Consider the following 15,773-nt stretch of genomic DNA (forward strand, 5'->3'; position numbering starts at 1 on the left):
TCAAGCCCGCCCGCTCGGATGGCGAGGTGCGGCAGGTGCGGGAGGAAGTCGTTGCCCACCAAAAACGTCAGAAACACAAAGTCGTCGATCACGCGGTCGCCGTCCCACCACCCCCCCACTGCTGTGGCCGGCGTCGCGCCAGCGGGCGTGCCGGCGGGCGGCATGGCGGGCGGCATGGCGGGCGGGGTGGCGGGCGGGGTGGCGGGCGGCATGGCGGGCGGGACGGCGGTCACGGCGGTCGCGGCGGTCGCGGCGGTCGCGGCGGTCGCGGCGGCGGCGGGCGGCGGCGCGGAGGAGGCGGATGGACGCGACGGAGGCGCCTCGACGCGCCGTGCGAGGAAGGCGGCAGGGCGGAGGGCATGTAGCAGATACTCGCGGACGAGGGAGACGTCGAGGAGCTGGAGGCGCATGCGGGGCGAGTACGGTGACGGAGACGAGAGCGAGGAGAGTGAGGGCAGTGAGAGCGAGAGGGAGGGAGGTGCGGGAGAAGACCGAACCGGGCCGGTCTGGAGGGGAGAAGCGTGGTGTGGGGAGAGAAGCCTGGAGGCGGCGGTCGGCGAGGGGTGCCTCGGCCGCCCCGCCCCGCCTCGCCCGCTGCGCCGCGTCGCCAGGCGCCTATCGAAAACAGGAAAGATCGCTACTGCTCGCCGCTCCATTTCTTTTTTCCAGCTTTGGCCGCGTCGCCAGGCGCCTCCGCCGTCCGCACCACCGGGCACTCGTCCCGCGTGTGGCCGTCGCGCCCGCAAGCGTCGCAGCGTACGCGGAAGCGCTCGGCGCCAACCGGGACCCACTCACGCAGCAAGTGGACGCGCAGCTCGTGCGTGGCGAGGGAGAGCATCACGAGGTCGGCGTCGAGGCCGTAGATGCAGTGGCTCGTGTCGGGCGCGTAGCCGGGCTGGCGGCGCTGCTGCCGGATGAAGTCCATTATCTTGTGCTCGCCCTCTCCAGCGACGGCGGAGTCGGAGAGGACCACCTCGAGCCGCCTCCACGCGGGGCTCGAGGCGGCGCGCGAGGCGCAGTAGTAGCGCAGGCTATGGCGCAGATCTGCCATGAAGGCGCTGCCGGGAGTGATTGCGTTGTGGTCAAAGCTGCAAGCTGCGCCGCCGCTGCCCGGCTCCGCCGCTTCCGCCGCCGCCGCCGCCTCCTCGCTGACCGGGACTGCGGCGACGCGCCTCTCCTCCGCCGTGAGGAAACGGCGCGAGCGCTGCTGGTCCATCTTTGCACGGGGCGCGACGCCGTCCACCGCAATGTACAGCAGCCGGCGTGGCCTCGCCACCGCAACCAAGCGGTCGACGAGCCGGAAGATCTCGAGCATCATCGCGGCGCGCGTTGCCGGCGCCGGGCGGTCCTGCGGGTGCGTCGCATTGTGCACGAGCCCGTTGAAGTCGAGGTAGAGCGCGTCAAACTCGACCGCGGCCGGCCCGGCAGCGGCGCTCGGCCCGGCGGCCACCGGCTCGGCGCAGTCCGAGAGGCATCGCGGCCAGCGATCGTGCACGTACCTGTAGAAGGTGGGGACGCCCATGGCTCGGAGCGTCGACTTGTGTTCGTGCTCGGGCTTGCCACAGCTTGGGCGACGCGGGCTTGCCACAGCTTGGGCGACGCGGGTTGTGGCGTACGGAAAAAAAGAAAGCGCGGGTTTCCACTCTTTGTTGCTCGCTCGCCCGGGCGGAGGGCATGGCCGCGGAGGAGGCGGGCGCGCGCTTGCCAGGCCTTCCGCAGACAGCCTCTCGGGCAGACTGAGGGTCGGCTTTGCGTGGCGTGGCCCGTGCGCTGCGCTGCGCAAAGCTGCGTGTGCTGAGGGAGCATCTGGTGCTTCCTTTGGGAGGCGCGCACCTCCTGCGACTGCTGGAGGGCCGTGCCGCCGCGCGCCGGCGCGCCTGCTTCGTGGACAGGGGTCAGGGCGGGGAGACGGCGCCGCAGCGCCACAGCCTCCGCTGCAAGCCGGTGCAGCACTCTGCTGCTAGAGCAGGTTGTGAATGAGCTTGCCTGTGGCGGGGGTGCAGGAGTCGCTTAGGCTGCTCCCGTGGTGTACCTGTGTTAGTGCCAGTGCGCGCCAGTCCCGTGCCCAGTGAAAAGAAAGAAAGAGAGAAAACGGACAACCCAAGGGAGGGATCGTGCCCAGTGTTGTTGTGCCAGGGCGCCCAAAATTCTTTTCCTCGACGGACCATCTGGCCTCCGCGACCTCCGCACCCGGGACCAACAGGTTAGCACCCCCGGGGACCTGGGTTGAGAGCAGCGGATGCCTACTACTGCTACTTTCCTAACCTGCCTGCTCGCCACTGCGGGCGGAGTACCTGAGAGAGGGTACACGGCGGCGCTCGACGGCGGCGACGAGAGCGTGCTAGTCCGGCCTGGCAATCTGTTGCCGGCGGCGGAGCGGGCGTCGAGCAGCGTCGTGGCAGTCTCCGATCAAGTCGTGAAAGCGGCTAAGCGAGGCGACGAGGCGGAGGTGCTGGCGTGGCTCGACAGCGGCGGGCAGGCCGACGCGATGTACGAGAGAGGTGAGTCGAGCGGCCTCAAGTCGAGCGGCCTCACGCTGCTGATGGACGCCGCCTACTACGGCCACGAGCGGGTGGTCGAGCTGCTGCTGCAGCGCGGCGCGGAGGTAAACCAGCAGAACAGCATGGGGGCCAGCGCGTTGATGGGCGCCGCCGCCAACGGCCACGAGAAGGTGGTCGAGCTGCTGATTCGGCACGGCGCGGAGATCGACCTGCTGACCAGCGACGGCAGCACCGCGCTAATGTACGCCGCCCAGGAGGGCCACGAGCGGGTGGTCGACCTGCTGTTGCAGCGCGGCGCGGAGATCAACAAGCAGGACAGCGACGGCGCCACCGCGCTGATGAGTCCCGCCCGCAACGGCCACGAGCGGGTGGTGGAGTTGCTGCTGCAGCACGGCGCGGAGATCAACCTGCAGGACAGCGACGGTGGCACCACCCTGATGTTCGCCGCCCAGGCGGGCCATGCGCGGGTGGTAGAGCTGCTGCTGCAGCGCGGCGCGAAGATCAACATGCAAGACCGCCACGGCGTCACCGCGCTGAAGCTCGCCGCCGACTATGGCCACGAGCGGGTGGTCAAGCTGCTGCTCCGGCGCTGGGGGTTGCCAATGGCATTCTACTGGACGCACGACACGATTCTAAAATTCTACTGGACGAGTGTGCTTACTACTGGCCCGACCCTCGCATACCTGGCGCTTACGGCCCTGTTGTTTTACGCCTTCAGCTTTCTATGGCGATTGTTCGCCGAGCAAGGTCGGAGGGGGCGCCCGCACCGGCTGCGTCGAACGGCGCGAGAGCGCGCCATGGCCTTGCTGTTTTCCGACATGACCGCTCTCTCTTCTTGGTTCTTCCGCGCTCAGTTGTTGTTTGCTTCCATCCCCTTTGTAGTCTGGGGGTGGGCCAATACCTTGCTTCGGACTTTGGTGGGTGTTGTTCGGCCCTTGGATGCGAGAGCAGCGGAATTGGCGCGAGGCCAGCGAGGGCGGCCACGAAGGCGTGGGGGGGGTGCGGAGGCAGACGCGGAGGCGGAGGCGGCGCGAGAGTGCGCCCGGCTCGAGGAGAGGGCGAGGCAGGAGCAGCGGGAGGCGCGGCGAGCAGAGGCGGAGGCGGCCAAAGCGGCCAAGGACGCGAGGCGGCGAGAGGCGGAGCGCCGGGCGGCGGCGGCGAAGGCGGCGGCGGCCGAGGCCTACCGGCAGATGGCCAAGGCGCGCGACGCGGCGGAGAACCCTCCTGCGCCGGTGGAGCTGGGCGCCGAAGAGGTGTGTGAGTTGAGACAGGAGCCGTTGCCTCGCTGCTCCTCCCCAGCCACGGTTGCCGGCGCGGCCTCTGTAGGTGCTCAGTGCGCTCGAAGCGGCGGTGGAGGTTGGGCGCGGCGGCTTCGGCGTCGTCTATGCGGTAGAGCTGCCTTCGCTGCCGGGCTGGGGCCGCGTTGCCGTCAAGCGAGCCCTCTCAGAGGTGGATGCGAGGGAGGTGATGGCCGAGGTGTCCAACTTGCGGAGGTGCGCGCACCGGGACGTATTGCCGCTACTCGGCTACTGCGGCGCGCCACGTGCGGCTTGCATCGTGACGGCGCTCATGCGAGGCGGTTCGCTCGATGACCACCTCCTGCTCTCCCCTGACGCGCGGGCGCGGCTGCAGAAGCTCGGCTTCAAAGGCACTCCGGGGCTGTCGTGGTCGCAACGACTCTCGGCGCTCTGCGACGCGGCGAGGGCGCTGGTGCACCTCCACTCGAACAGCATTCTCCACCGCGACGTGAAGACGGCCAACATCTTGCTCGACGGCGCGCTGCTGCCGCTGCATACAGCGGGGGGCGAGAGGCGCGTCTTCACCGAGATCACCCGAGATTGCCCTAGATTGCTCTAGATCGCTCGAGAGCTCCACTCGTTAGGCGCGTCTACCGCGCCTTCCTCTCCGACGTCGGTCTCGCCAAGGAGCGGGCGGGCGGGTCGATGACCATGGCGACCAATGCGACCAGCGCCTTCTACTCGACTGGCTTCGCGGACCCGAACTTCCTCGACTCGAACCAGCACTCGGCCAAGACGGACGCGTACGGGCTCGGCATCTCGCTGCTGATGGCGTTGACGGGCGGCGAGCCGTGCAGAGGCCTCAGGAGCGCGTACGAGGACGACGTCTTGGATATGGTCGCCGGCAAGGAGGGCGCCGGCGGCGGGCTGCTGCATGCGGCGAGGCGGGCGGCCCACTGGCCTCAGGCGGCGACGCGAGAGCTGGTCAAGGTTGTGCACGGCCTCGTCTACGAGCGAAAGTCGCAACGCTTGCCTCTGCCAGAGGCGTTGGCGGCGTTCGAGGCGGCGTTGCGCTTCGGTGGCGATGACGACGGTGGCGCGGATGCTGGAGCGGCCGCGGCGGCGCCGGTTGCGGCCGAAAGACCGACGGCGTCCGGCGCCGCTTTCTCGGCCAGCGGTGCCACATCCAGCGGTGCCTCGGCAAGCGCTTCGTCGTCGTCTGGGGGCGGCTCTCTGACGCGCGCGGTCGGCGGGCTGCACAAGGAATATGTGGCGGGCGGCGGCGATGCGTCCTTGGCGCGGCTGCAAGACCGGATCAGCAACGCGTATTTGTCCATGATGGGGCATCTCGAGCGGCGGCACGAGCAGTGCGGAGGCGCGCCACTGCCGAAGGGCAGCAGCGAGGAGGAGAAGATCAACGCGCTTGCGCCGCGCAGCGCCGGGCAGTCGCAGCTCTGCGACTCCGCGCACACCCTGCGGCGCTGGTACAATGCGTGCAGGCACGAGCGAGGCCAGTGGAGCGTGGGTGCGCGGCCGAGTGACAAGGAGGTGGCGCGGGTGATTGAGAGGATCAGGGGACTGCTGGACTCGGAGCGGGCCCGGCGGGCGTAGTCCGGTTTGGGTGTAGCTATGCCTATGACTAGTTGCAACTCGCGTGAAAAACCCACTCAATTAACCCTTTTGCTTCATAAGGTTCCTGGAGAACAAATCTCGATATATCTCCAGTCGTAGCGGTGGAACTTTATTAAAACGGCTCGGTAAATATTTAGCCATGCGGTATGAGAGGATTACGCCACAGTGTCGTTTGAGTCGACAGTAAATCTCCCACAGCCCACGTAAATCCGTCTTTTTCAGGCACCCGGAGCCAGCCGCGGCCGCTTCTACGCCGGCGAAGCACCATCAAGCTGCTGTACGGCCCCGGCATCGCCTCCCCTTGAGCACTTGAGCACTGGATAGGGTCGGTTCCGCATGGTACGGGACCCCTCGATCGTCTCGCCCACCCTCACTGGTGTGTTCATTGGGGGGGGTCATGACAAACACGGTACAGGATCGAGGTGCACGCTGCCGAAGCAGTGTCGTCCCCCCTCTCCCCGACGGCGATGGCGGTGTGACCGATCGAGCTACAAGAGGAGCTTGTTCAGCAGGATCCGGGATAGTCAGGCGCACTATCTCACTGGGCCTGAGATCACCACACGACAGCATCCCGTCACCGTCTCGGATTTATGTGGAGTCGAACCACTCCGGGATGGGCAAGCCCATCGATTGTCATTTTGTTCCTCACCTGGGCCCGCGGGGGGGTTGCGGGATGAGTGGAGCTGGGACGGAGAGGGGGAAGAGAAGGGGAGGGCGGGAGGGGGGGGGGGGGGGGGATTTAGGCGGCCCGGGAACGGGGGGGGGGAGGGGGGGGAGGGGGGGCTCAGATAGTCGGAGACTGCAGTCGTAGCAACTCATAGACGTATTACACACACAAAGACTCAGAGCAACTCGCAGACGTATTACACACACAGAGACCGAAGTCCAGGTCACCCGTTCCCGCACTCGAACCACCTCAGACAGCCTCACCCCTGAGGATTGTCCTTCACCTATCCTAGGTCGATGACTGGCTCGCTGTCGCTTGGGCGCTACTCAGCACGGACCACAACTTCATGCTCGAGGCCATCTACGCCGAGCCGTTCTCCTTTCGCTGGAGACTTCTACCGCTGCTGCGGGCAGAGACGGTCGAGAAGAAGCTCAAGGAGTGTGTCGTGCTGACAGACGACGAGAAGATGACCGAATGCTTGCAGGCAATCCCGGGCGAAGAAAAGCGATTTCTGAACACGCGCATCAGCACGCTCAACTTGCTTCGGGCCATCGGCACTACCCCCAGCACGCTGGCCCAGACCGATAACCACGCAGCCTGGTGCCCCGACCGCGGCATGGAGGAGAGTTTCCAAGGCCTCACCCGCTTCGTGAAACTCTTCTCACACACGGAGACCATGGCAAAGACGGCGGCAGACACGCCCGTCTACCGCGGCTCGACGCGCTTCATCACCGGCTCGAACCCGGACGCGCAACGCGAAGCGAGCAGCGCGGTGCTCGACCTGATTGGGCGCGCCGCTATGCGCCCCACATAGCGCTCTCAACCACCCTTGCGCGACGCAACACGATCAGCACCGCAGGCGGGCAAGGGCGGTGACGGACCCGGTCGGCGACCCGCTCTACGTGCTCTGCCTCGGTGCGCCGACCAACGTCGCCAATGCCCTGTTGATTGCTCCCGAGATCGCGGCCAACATCGTGGTGGGGGGGGACGCAAGCTCGAGCCTCACGGACGGGCGAGTGGTCCTGGGCGGTCTCAACCTCAACTCGGATTTGGTCGCGACCCGTGTCCTGTTTGAGTCGGGCGTGCCGCTTCTGTACGTGCCCGGCTTCCCGACCGCGCAGGGGGTGCAGCTCTCAAGACCGGAGATGGACGCTTGGTTCAAGAGCGAGGGTCCCGTGTCGGATGCCCTCTGGGAGCGCTACGCGACCAACCCAGATTACTTCTCCTTTGGCACCTCCAAGTGGAACCAGCCCGGCACCACCCGCATGATGTGGGACACCTCCGTGATCCAGCCGTTCGTGCAGGGGCAGACGTTTGGGTATCGGAATGTCAACGCGCCGCGGCTGGTGCAGCTCAACGCGACGTGCGATTCACTGTTCGACGTCAGCTGTAAGGGCACCTACCCGGGCGACCCAGCGGGGCACCTGGGAGAGTACACGTGCGAACAACTCTCCGAGGTGCGATGGCAGGGCCAAACTGCGGTTTCTATATCCTCTCGCCCCACCCCCACCGCCCTGCCCATCTCCACCTCGCCCGCTCGCGTCCCCTCTCCAGGACGGGAGGACCTGCGACGACGCCCTCTTCTTGACCGCCGGCGAGCGCGTGCCCACGCACGCGCCGACGCCCGGCGCGGGCGGAAGGGCCGGCGCGGGTGCGTGGGCACTTGGCGGTTGGTGGGTGGGGCGGCGGACGGGCCGGTGAGGCAAGCCACGAGCGGCCGCCTCGCCCTCCCCCAGAGATTGGCGCGGGCCGGTCGGTGGTTGAGATGACCTTCCAGGGTGGGCTCGCGAGCCGGTCCAACCCGAACCGCGACCTGCTGGTTAAGCTGAACCTGGCGGGCTTGTGAAGTGAGCACAGACAGACGGCATGACGTGCACCACCGGCCTGAGCCATCGCAGCGCATTGCGACATTGTTTTCTCCCTTCACCCCTCTTTCGTCCTTTTCCCATTGTTTTCCGCCGATAACGATTGGGGTGGGGGCCCCAACTCGTGGTAGGCCACTAGTTTATCGTAGGATACTCACGGATACCTCTCCTGAGTCCCTCTCGTGTGCCCTCGCGCACATCGCATGCGGTCTTCACTCAGCCTCCGCTGCTGTGAACACCAAACTTGCACTTCAGCTGGTGCGCGCTTTCGCCGCCTACTTTCGCGAGCGCGCTTGGCCCTCGCTCCTCATGCGCGGCGCTCTCGCTGCGCTCTCTCCCTGCTCATGGGACCTGATGCCGCGCCACCTCTGTGGCCGCTCCATCCTCTCTGACGGCGCCAGCCCTCCGGCTGCGCCATCTCTCTTTGGTTGGCACAGAATCTGTGTCTGCGCCATTCTTGCTGTCGCTGGCGATTGTTTCTGGGCAGCAGTACACGATGGGCGGCGGCCTCGTCTGCCACGCTTGTGGCGCTCTCGTGGTCGCCTCGGCTCTGCCACGACGGCCTCGTCCACCTGGCGGCCAGGGGCGGTGGCCCCACAGCCCACTCTTGGTGCTGCTGTTGCATCACGTCTCGTGGCGTGCTTCTCCTTTCTCTCTGGACCCGCCGGCGATAAGCTCTGCTGTCATGTTGCTCTGGGATATCTCTATCCAAGGCAACACTCCGGTACGTGCTCCGCCCGTGCAGCGGCGCTTGCTGCTCTTCGAGTGAGCCTCGTCTCGTTCTCTCTGTCTGCTCAAGCCTCGCCTCGTTCGCCCTCATGGGCGGCGTGGCGGGCGGGCGGCTGTCTCAATCACCGCCTCGAGTGAGCCTCGTCTCGCTCTTTGTCGCTCGAGCCTCGCCTCGTGTGCCGCCTTGTGGGCGGCGTGGCGTGGCGGGCGGCTGTCTCTGCCGCCGCCTCGAGTAAGCCTCGTCTCGCTCTTCGTCTACTCGAGCCTCGTCTCGTGTGCCGCCTCGTGGGCGGCGTGGCGTGGCGGGCGGCTGTCTCTGCCGCCGCCTCGAGTGAGCCTCGTCTCGCTCTTCGTCTACTCGAGCCTCGTCTCGTGTGCCGCCTCGTGGGCGGCGTGGCGGGCGGCTGTCTCTGCCGCCGCCTCGAGTGAGCCTCGTCTCGCTCTTCGTCTGCTCGAGCCTCGTCTCGTGTGCCGCCTCTTGGGCGGCGTGGCGTGGCGGGCGGCTGTCTCTGCCGCCGCCTCGAGTGAGCCTCGTCTCGCTCTTCGTCTACTCGAGCCTCGTCTCGTGTGCCGCCTCGTGGGGCGGCGTGGCGGGCGGCTGTCTCTGCCGCCGCCTCGAGTGAGCCTCGTCTCGCTCTTCGTCTACTCGAGCCTCGTCTCGTGTGCCGCCTCTTGGGCGGCGTGGCGTGGCGGGCGGCTGTCGCTGCCGCCGCCTCGTGTGAGCCTCGTCTCGCTCTTCGTCTACTCGAGCCTCGTCTCGTGTGCCGCCTCGTGGGCGGCGTGGCGTGGCGGACGGCTGTCGCTGCTGCCGCCTCGAGTGAGCCTCGTCTCGCTCTTCGTCTACTCGAGCCTCGCCTCGTGTGCCGCCTCTTGGGCGGCGTGGCGTGGCGGGCGGCTGTCTCTGCCGCCGCCTCGAGTGAGCCTCGTCTCGCTCTTCGTCTACTCGAGCCTCGTCTCGTGTGCCGCCTCGTGGGGCGGCGTGGCGGGCGGCTGTCTCTGCCGCCGCCTCGTGTGAGCCTCGTCTCGCTCTTCGTCTACTCGAGCCTCGTCTCGTGTGCCGCCTCTTGGGCGGCGTGGCGTGGCGGGCGGCTGTCGCTGCTGCCGCCTCGAGTGAGCCTCGTCTCGCTCTTCGTCTACTCGAGCCTCGTCTCGTGTGCCGCCTCGTGGGCGGCGTGGCGTGGCGGACGGCTGTCGCTGCTGCCGCCTCGAGTGAGCCTCGTCTCGCTCTTCGTCTACTCGAGCCTCGTCTCGTGTGCCGCCTCTTGGGCGGCGTGGCGTGGCGGGCGGCTGTCGCTGCTGCCGCCTCGAGTGAGCCTCGTCTCGCTCTTCGTCTACTCGAGCCTCGTCTCGTGTGCCGCCTCGTGGGCGGCGTGGCGGGCGGCTGTCTCTGCCGCCGCCTCGTGTGAGCCTCGTCTCGCTCTTCGTCTACTCGAGCCTCGCCTCGTGTGCCGCTTCGTGGGCGGCGTGGCGTGGCGGGCGGCTGTCTCTGCTGCCACCTCGAGTGAGCCTCGTCTCGCTCTTCATCTACTCGAGCCTCGTCTCGTGTGCCGCCTCTTGGGCGGCGTGGCGTGGCGGGCGGCTGTCTCTGCCGCCGCCTCGTGTGAGCCTCGTCTCGCTCTTCGTCTACTCGAGCCTCGTCTCGTGTGCCGCCTTGTGGGCGGCGTGGCGGGCGGCTGTCTCTGCCGCCGCCTCGAGTGAGTCTCGTCTCGTGTGCCGCCTCGTGGGCGGCGTGGCGTGGCGGGCGGCTGTCTCTGCCGTTGCCTCGAGTGAGCCTCGTCTCGCTCTTCGTCTACTCGAGCCTCGTCTCGTGTGCCGCCTCGTGGGCGGCGTGGCGGGCGGCTGTCGCTGCCGCCGCCTCGAGTGAGCCTCGTCTCGCTCTTCGTCTACTCGAGCCTCGTCTCGTGTGCCGCCTCTTGGGCGGCGTGGCGTGGCGGGCGGCCGTCTCTGTCGCGGCCTCGAGTGAGCCTCGTCTCGCTCTTCGTCTACTCGAGCCTCGTCTCGTGTGCCGCCTCGTGGGGCGGCGTGGCGGGCGGGCGGCTGTCTCAATCACCGCCTCGAGTGAGCCTCGTCTCGCTCTTTGTCGCTCGAGCCTCGCCTCGTGTGCCGCCTTGTGGGCGGCGTGGCGTGGCGGGCGGCTGTCTCTGCCACCGCCTCGAGTGAGCCTCGTCTCGCTCTTCGTCTACTCGAGCCTCGTCTCGTGTGCCGCCTCGTGGGCGGCGTGGCGGGCGGCTGTCTCTGCCGCCGCCTCGAGTGAGCCTCGTCTCGCTCTTCGTCTACTCGAGCCTCGTCTCGTGTGCCGCGTCTTGGGCGGCGTGGCGTGGCGGGCGGCTGTCTCTGCTGCCGCCTCGAGTGAGCCTCGTCTCGCTCTTCGTCTACTCGAGCCTCGCCTCGTGTGCCGCCTCGTGGGCGGCGTGGCGTGGCGGGCGGCTGTCTCTGCCGCCGCCTCGTGTGAGCCTCGTCTCGCTCTTCGTCTACTCGAGCCTCGTCTCGTGTGCCGCCTTGTGGGCGGCGTGGCGGGCGGCTGTCTCTGCCGCCGCCTCGAGTTAGTCTCGTCTCGTGTGCCGCCTCGTGGGCGGCGTGGCGTGGCGGGCGGCTGTCTCTGCCGTTGCCTCGAGTGAGCCTCGTCTCGCTCTTCGTCTACTCGAGCCTCGTCTGGTGTGCCGCCTCTTGGGCGGCGTGGCGGGCGGGCGGCTGTCTCTGCCGCCGCCTCGAGTGAGCCTCGTCTCGCTCTTCGTCTACTCGAGCCTCGTCTCGTGTGCCGCCTCGTGGGCGGCGTGGCGGGCGGCTGTCTCTGCCGCCGCCTCGTGTGAGCCTCGTCTCGCTCTTCGTCTACTCGAGCCTCGTCTCGTGTGCCGCCTCGTGGGCGGCGTGGCGGGCGGCTGTCGCTGCCGCCGCCTCGAGTGAGCCTCGTCTCGCTCTTCGTCTACTCGAGCCTCGTCTCGTGTGCCGCCTCTTGGGCGGCGTGGCGTGGCGGGCGGCCGTCTCTGTCGCGGCCTCGAGTGAGCCTCGTCTCGCTCTTCGTCTACTCGAGCCTCGCCTCGTGTGCCGCCTCGTGGGGCGGCGTGGCGTGGCGGGCGGCTGTCTCTGCCTCCGCCTCGAGTGAGCCTCGTCTCGCTCTTCGTCTACTCGAGCCTCGTCTCGTGTGCCGCCTCTTGGGCGGCGTGGCGGGCGGCTGTCTCTGCCGCCGCCTCGTGTGAGCCTCGTCTCGCTCTTCGTCTACTCGAGCCTCGTCTCGTGTGCCGCCTCTTGGGCGGCGTGGCGTGGCGGGCGGCCGTCTCTGCCGCCGCCTCGACTGAGCCTCGTCTCGCTCTTCGTCTACTCGAGCCTCGTCTCGTGTGCCGCCTCGTGGGCGGCGTGGCGGGCGGCTGTCTCTGCCGCCGCCTCGTGTGAGCCTCGTCTCGCTCTTCGTCTACTCGAGCCTCGTCTCGTGTGCCGCCTCGTGGGCGGCGTGGCGGGCGGCCGTCTCTGCCGCCGCCTCGTGTGAGCCTCGTCTCGCTCTTCGTCTACTCGAGCCTCGTCTCGTGTGCCGCCTCGTGGGCGGCGTGGCGGGCGGCCGTCTCTGCCGCCGCCTCGAGTGAGCCTCGTCTCGCTCTTCGTCTACTCGAGCCTCGCCTCGTGTGCCGCCTCTTGGGCGGCGTGGCGGGCGGCTGTCTCTGCCGCCGCCTCGTGTGAGCCTCGTCTCGCTCTTCGTCTACTCGAGCCTCGTCTCGTGTGCCGCCTCTTGGGCGGCGTGGCGTGGCGGGCGGCTGTCTCTGCCGCCGCCTCGAGTGAGCCTCGTCTCGCTCTTCGTCTACTCGAGCATCGCCTCGTGTGCCGCCTCTTGGGCGGCGTGGCGTGGCGGGCGGCTGTCTCTGCCGCCGCCTCGAGTGAGCCTCGTCTCGCTCTTCGTCTACTCGAGCCTCGTCTCGTGTGCCGCCTCGTGGGGCGGCGTGGCGTGGCGGGCGGCTGTCTCTGCCACCGCCTCGAGTGAGCCTCGCCTCGCTCTTCGTCTACTCGAGCCTCGTCTCGTGTGCCGCCTCGTGGGCGGCGTGGCGGGCGGCTGTCTCTGCCGCCGCCTCGTGTGAGCCTCGTCTCGCTCTTCGTCTACTCGAGCCTCGTCTCGTGTGCCGCCTCTTGGGCGGCGTGGCGTGGCGGGCGGCTGTCTCTGCCGCCGCCTCGAGTGAGCCTCGTCTCGCTCTTCGTCTACTCGAGCCTCGTCTCGTGTGCCGCCTCGTGGGCGGCGTGGCGGGCGGCTGTCTCTGCCGCCGCCTCGTGTGAGCCTCGTCTCGCTCTTCGTCTACTCGAGCCTCGTCTCGTGTGCCGCCTCGTGGGCGGCGTGGCGGGCGGCCGTCTCTGCCGCCGCCTCGTGTGAGCCTCGTCTCGCTCTTCGTCTACTCGAGCCTCGTCTCGTGTGCCGCCTCGTGGGCGGCGTGGCGGGCGGCCGTCTCTGCCGCCGCCTCGTGTGAGCCTCGTCTCGCTCTTCGTCTACTCGAGCCTCGTCTCGTGTGCCGCCTCGTGGGCGGCGTGGCGGGCGGCCGTCTCTGCCGCCGCCTCGTGTGAGCCTTGTCTCGCTCTTCGTCTACTCGAGCCTCGTCTCGTGTGCCGCCTCTTGGGCGGCGTGGCGTGGCGGGCGGCTGTCTCTGCCGCCGCCTCGTGTGAGCCTCGTCTCGCTCTTCGTCTACTCGAGCCTCGTCTCGTGTGCCGCCTCGTGGGCGGCGTGGCGGGCGGCCGTCTCTGCCGCCGCCTCGTGCGAGCCTCGTCTCGTTCTTCATCTACTCGAGCCTCGTATCGTGTGCCGTCTCGCGGGCGGCGTGGCGGGCGGCTCTCTGCCGCCGCCTCGTGTGAGCCTCGTCTCGCTCTTCGTCTACTCGAGCCTCGTCTCGTGTGCCGCCTCGTGGGCGGCGTGGCGGGCGGCCGTCTCTGCCGCCGCCTCGTGTGAGCCTCGTCTCGCTCTTCGTCTACTCGAGCCTCGTCTCGTGTGCCGTCTCGCGGGCGGCGTGGCGTGAATGTAGGCTTCACGCTGGGGTCGCTCTTCGTCACGAGCGCATCTGCCCCTCTTCTGGCTTCATTGGGATGCGAGGTCCGTCTGCACCCGCTCCCTCCACTCTGCGTTGGGATGTCAGGTACTGCGTAGCTCTTCCGTTGTGGAGGCACGCGACTCCAGACTGACCCTTTACGCGCCAATGTATCACACCTCACGGTGCAGATGCTTGGGTCATGTGGAGAAGCCGAGATAAACTAGTCCGCCGATAACGATTGGGGTGGGGGCCCCAACTCGTGGTAGGCCACTAGTTTATCGTAGGATACTCACGGATACCTCTCCTGAGTCCCTCTCGTGTGCCCTCGCGCACATCGCATGCGGTCTTCACTCAGCCTCCGCTGCTGTGAACACCAAACTTGCACTTCAGCTGGTGCGCGCTTTCGCCGCCTACTTTCGCGAGCGCGCTTGGCCCTCGCTCCTCATGCGCGGCGCTCTCGCTGCGCTCTCTCCCTGCTCATGGGACCTGATGCCGCGCCACCTCTGTGGCCGCTCCATCCTCTCTGACGGCGCCAGCCCTCCGGCTGCGCCATCTCTCTTTGGTTCCCACCCACCCTCTCCTTGGTGGCATGCTGAGCTCTCACGCTAGCTTGGGATCCACCGTGGCTCTCACGGAGATGTCAGCTCGAGCCTCTGCTCGCGTAATGGGTCCTGTCGTCGGCCCATCTTACTTCTCCCCCCCCTCTTTTCGCGGGGGAGACTCCCGCGTCGTCTACGCGGCGGTAGGTGCTCTACGTGTGGTGAGCTCCACCTCTCTTCTTGGTCTGAGGTGCGATCCGCTTACGGCGCCGCGGCCGGCTGCAGGACGTTGAGGTTTCCTCCGGACCTGCAGTTCGTCCAAGCTGTTTGAGTCCCAACCCTCCGCCTTTAGTGGCAAGACCCCAGGGGATGTCAGGTACTGCGTAGCTCTTCCGTTGTGGAGGCACGCGACTCCAGACTGACCCTTTACGCGCCAATGTATCACACCTCACGGTGCAGATGCTTGGGTCATGTGGAGAAGCCGAGATAAACTAGTGCGCACTTGTATCCCTCTCGCGCCGGATGGCCTCCCACCGCATCGGCGCGCGCGTCGCGGGCCTCTCGCCAGCGCAGCTGTGCGCCATCATCGAGGGGCAGGCGGGCGCGAGCGACGCCGCGCTGCGCGTGGCGGAGGAGCACGCCGCACGGCTCGTGGAGCAGCCCGAGTGGGTCCTCTCCGAGGTCCTCCTCTCGCCGGACCTCGCCCCGCACATCCTCGCCCAGCTGCCGACCAAGGAGCACGCCGCCAAGGGGACGTGCCGCGCGTGGCGCCGCGGCTGGAAGGAGACGCTGAAGAAGCGCGAGAGGCCGCGCCTGGTCGTGATCGGCGGCGAAGACAGCGATGGCGAGCGTCTCAACTCGCTGGAGCGGTACGACCCGTCCACGAATGCGTGGGAGGAGGAGGCTGTCGCGCCGATGCCGTCGGCACGAAATTTTGTCGGCACGGCGGTGCTCGATGGCAAGCTCTACGCGGTGGGCGGCGAGAGTGAGGCTGACGGCGCAACTTCCAACCTGGTGGAGCGGTACGATTTGGCTACGAACGCGTGGGAGGAGGCGGCGCCGATGGTGACACCACGCGAGACCCACGCCGCGGTGCTGGACGGCAATCTGTACGCTGTGGGCGGCCTCGGCGACGGCGCCCTCAGCTCGGTGGAGCGGTACGACCCGGCAGCGAACGCGTGGGAGGCGGTGGCGCCGATGGCGGAGGTGCGGTTTTATCACGCCGTAGCGGTGCTCGACGGCAAGCTGTACGCTGTGGGCGGGTACAGCGACGACGACGGCATCCTCAGCTCGGTCGAGCGGTACGATCCGGCGACGAACGCGTGGGAGGCGGTGGCGCCGATGGCAGAGGCGCGGACTCTTGCCGCCGTGGCGGTGCTCGACGGCAAGCTGTACGCTGCGGGCGGCTTGAACGACGAGGACGGCCGCCTCAGCTCGGTGGAGCGGTACGACCCTGCGATGAATGTGTGGGAGGCGGTGGCGCCGATGGCGGCGGCTCGGAGCAGGCTCGCCGTGGCGGTGCTGGACGGCAAGCTGTACGCTGTGGGCGGGCAGAACGATGAGGAGGACGTGGATGGCTGCCTGGTGGAGCGCTACGACCCGGCG

At 68.1% G+C, this 15,773-nt stretch overlaps 2 protein-coding genes across 2 annotated transcripts in view; one reads left to right on the forward strand and one right to left on the reverse strand.

Moving 5' to 3' along the window:
* The window catches only part of EMIHUDRAFT_463440 (5'-3' exoribonuclease), a 5,194-nt gene extending 3,610 nt beyond the window's left edge, over nucleotides 1-1,584 (reverse strand). The window contains exon 1 of the mRNA XM_005778234.1: nucleotides 717-1,584. Within this exon, the coding sequence (XP_005778291.1) occupies nucleotides 717-1,522 (806 nt within the window). The 5' untranslated portion in view covers nucleotides 1,523-1,584. The remainder of the gene's footprint in view (nucleotides 1-716) is intronic.
* Nucleotides 1,585-3,857: 2,273 nt separating this feature from the next.
* EMIHUDRAFT_57118 (hypothetical protein) lies at nucleotides 3,858-4,274 on the forward strand (the record flags this gene model as incomplete). Its single annotated transcript, XM_005778235.1, has 1 exon — nucleotides 3,858-4,274. A coding segment is annotated over one exon (417 nt), but the record flags the coding sequence as incomplete, so codon positions are not given.
* Nucleotides 4,275-15,773: the final 11,499 nt, after the last annotated feature.

This window comes from Emiliania huxleyi, assembly GCF_000372725.1.
Source record: "Emiliania huxleyi CCMP1516 unplaced genomic scaffold EMIHUscaffold_25, whole genome shotgun sequence".
Lineage (NCBI taxonomy): Eukaryota > Haptophyta > Isochrysidales > Noelaerhabdaceae > Emiliania > Emiliania huxleyi.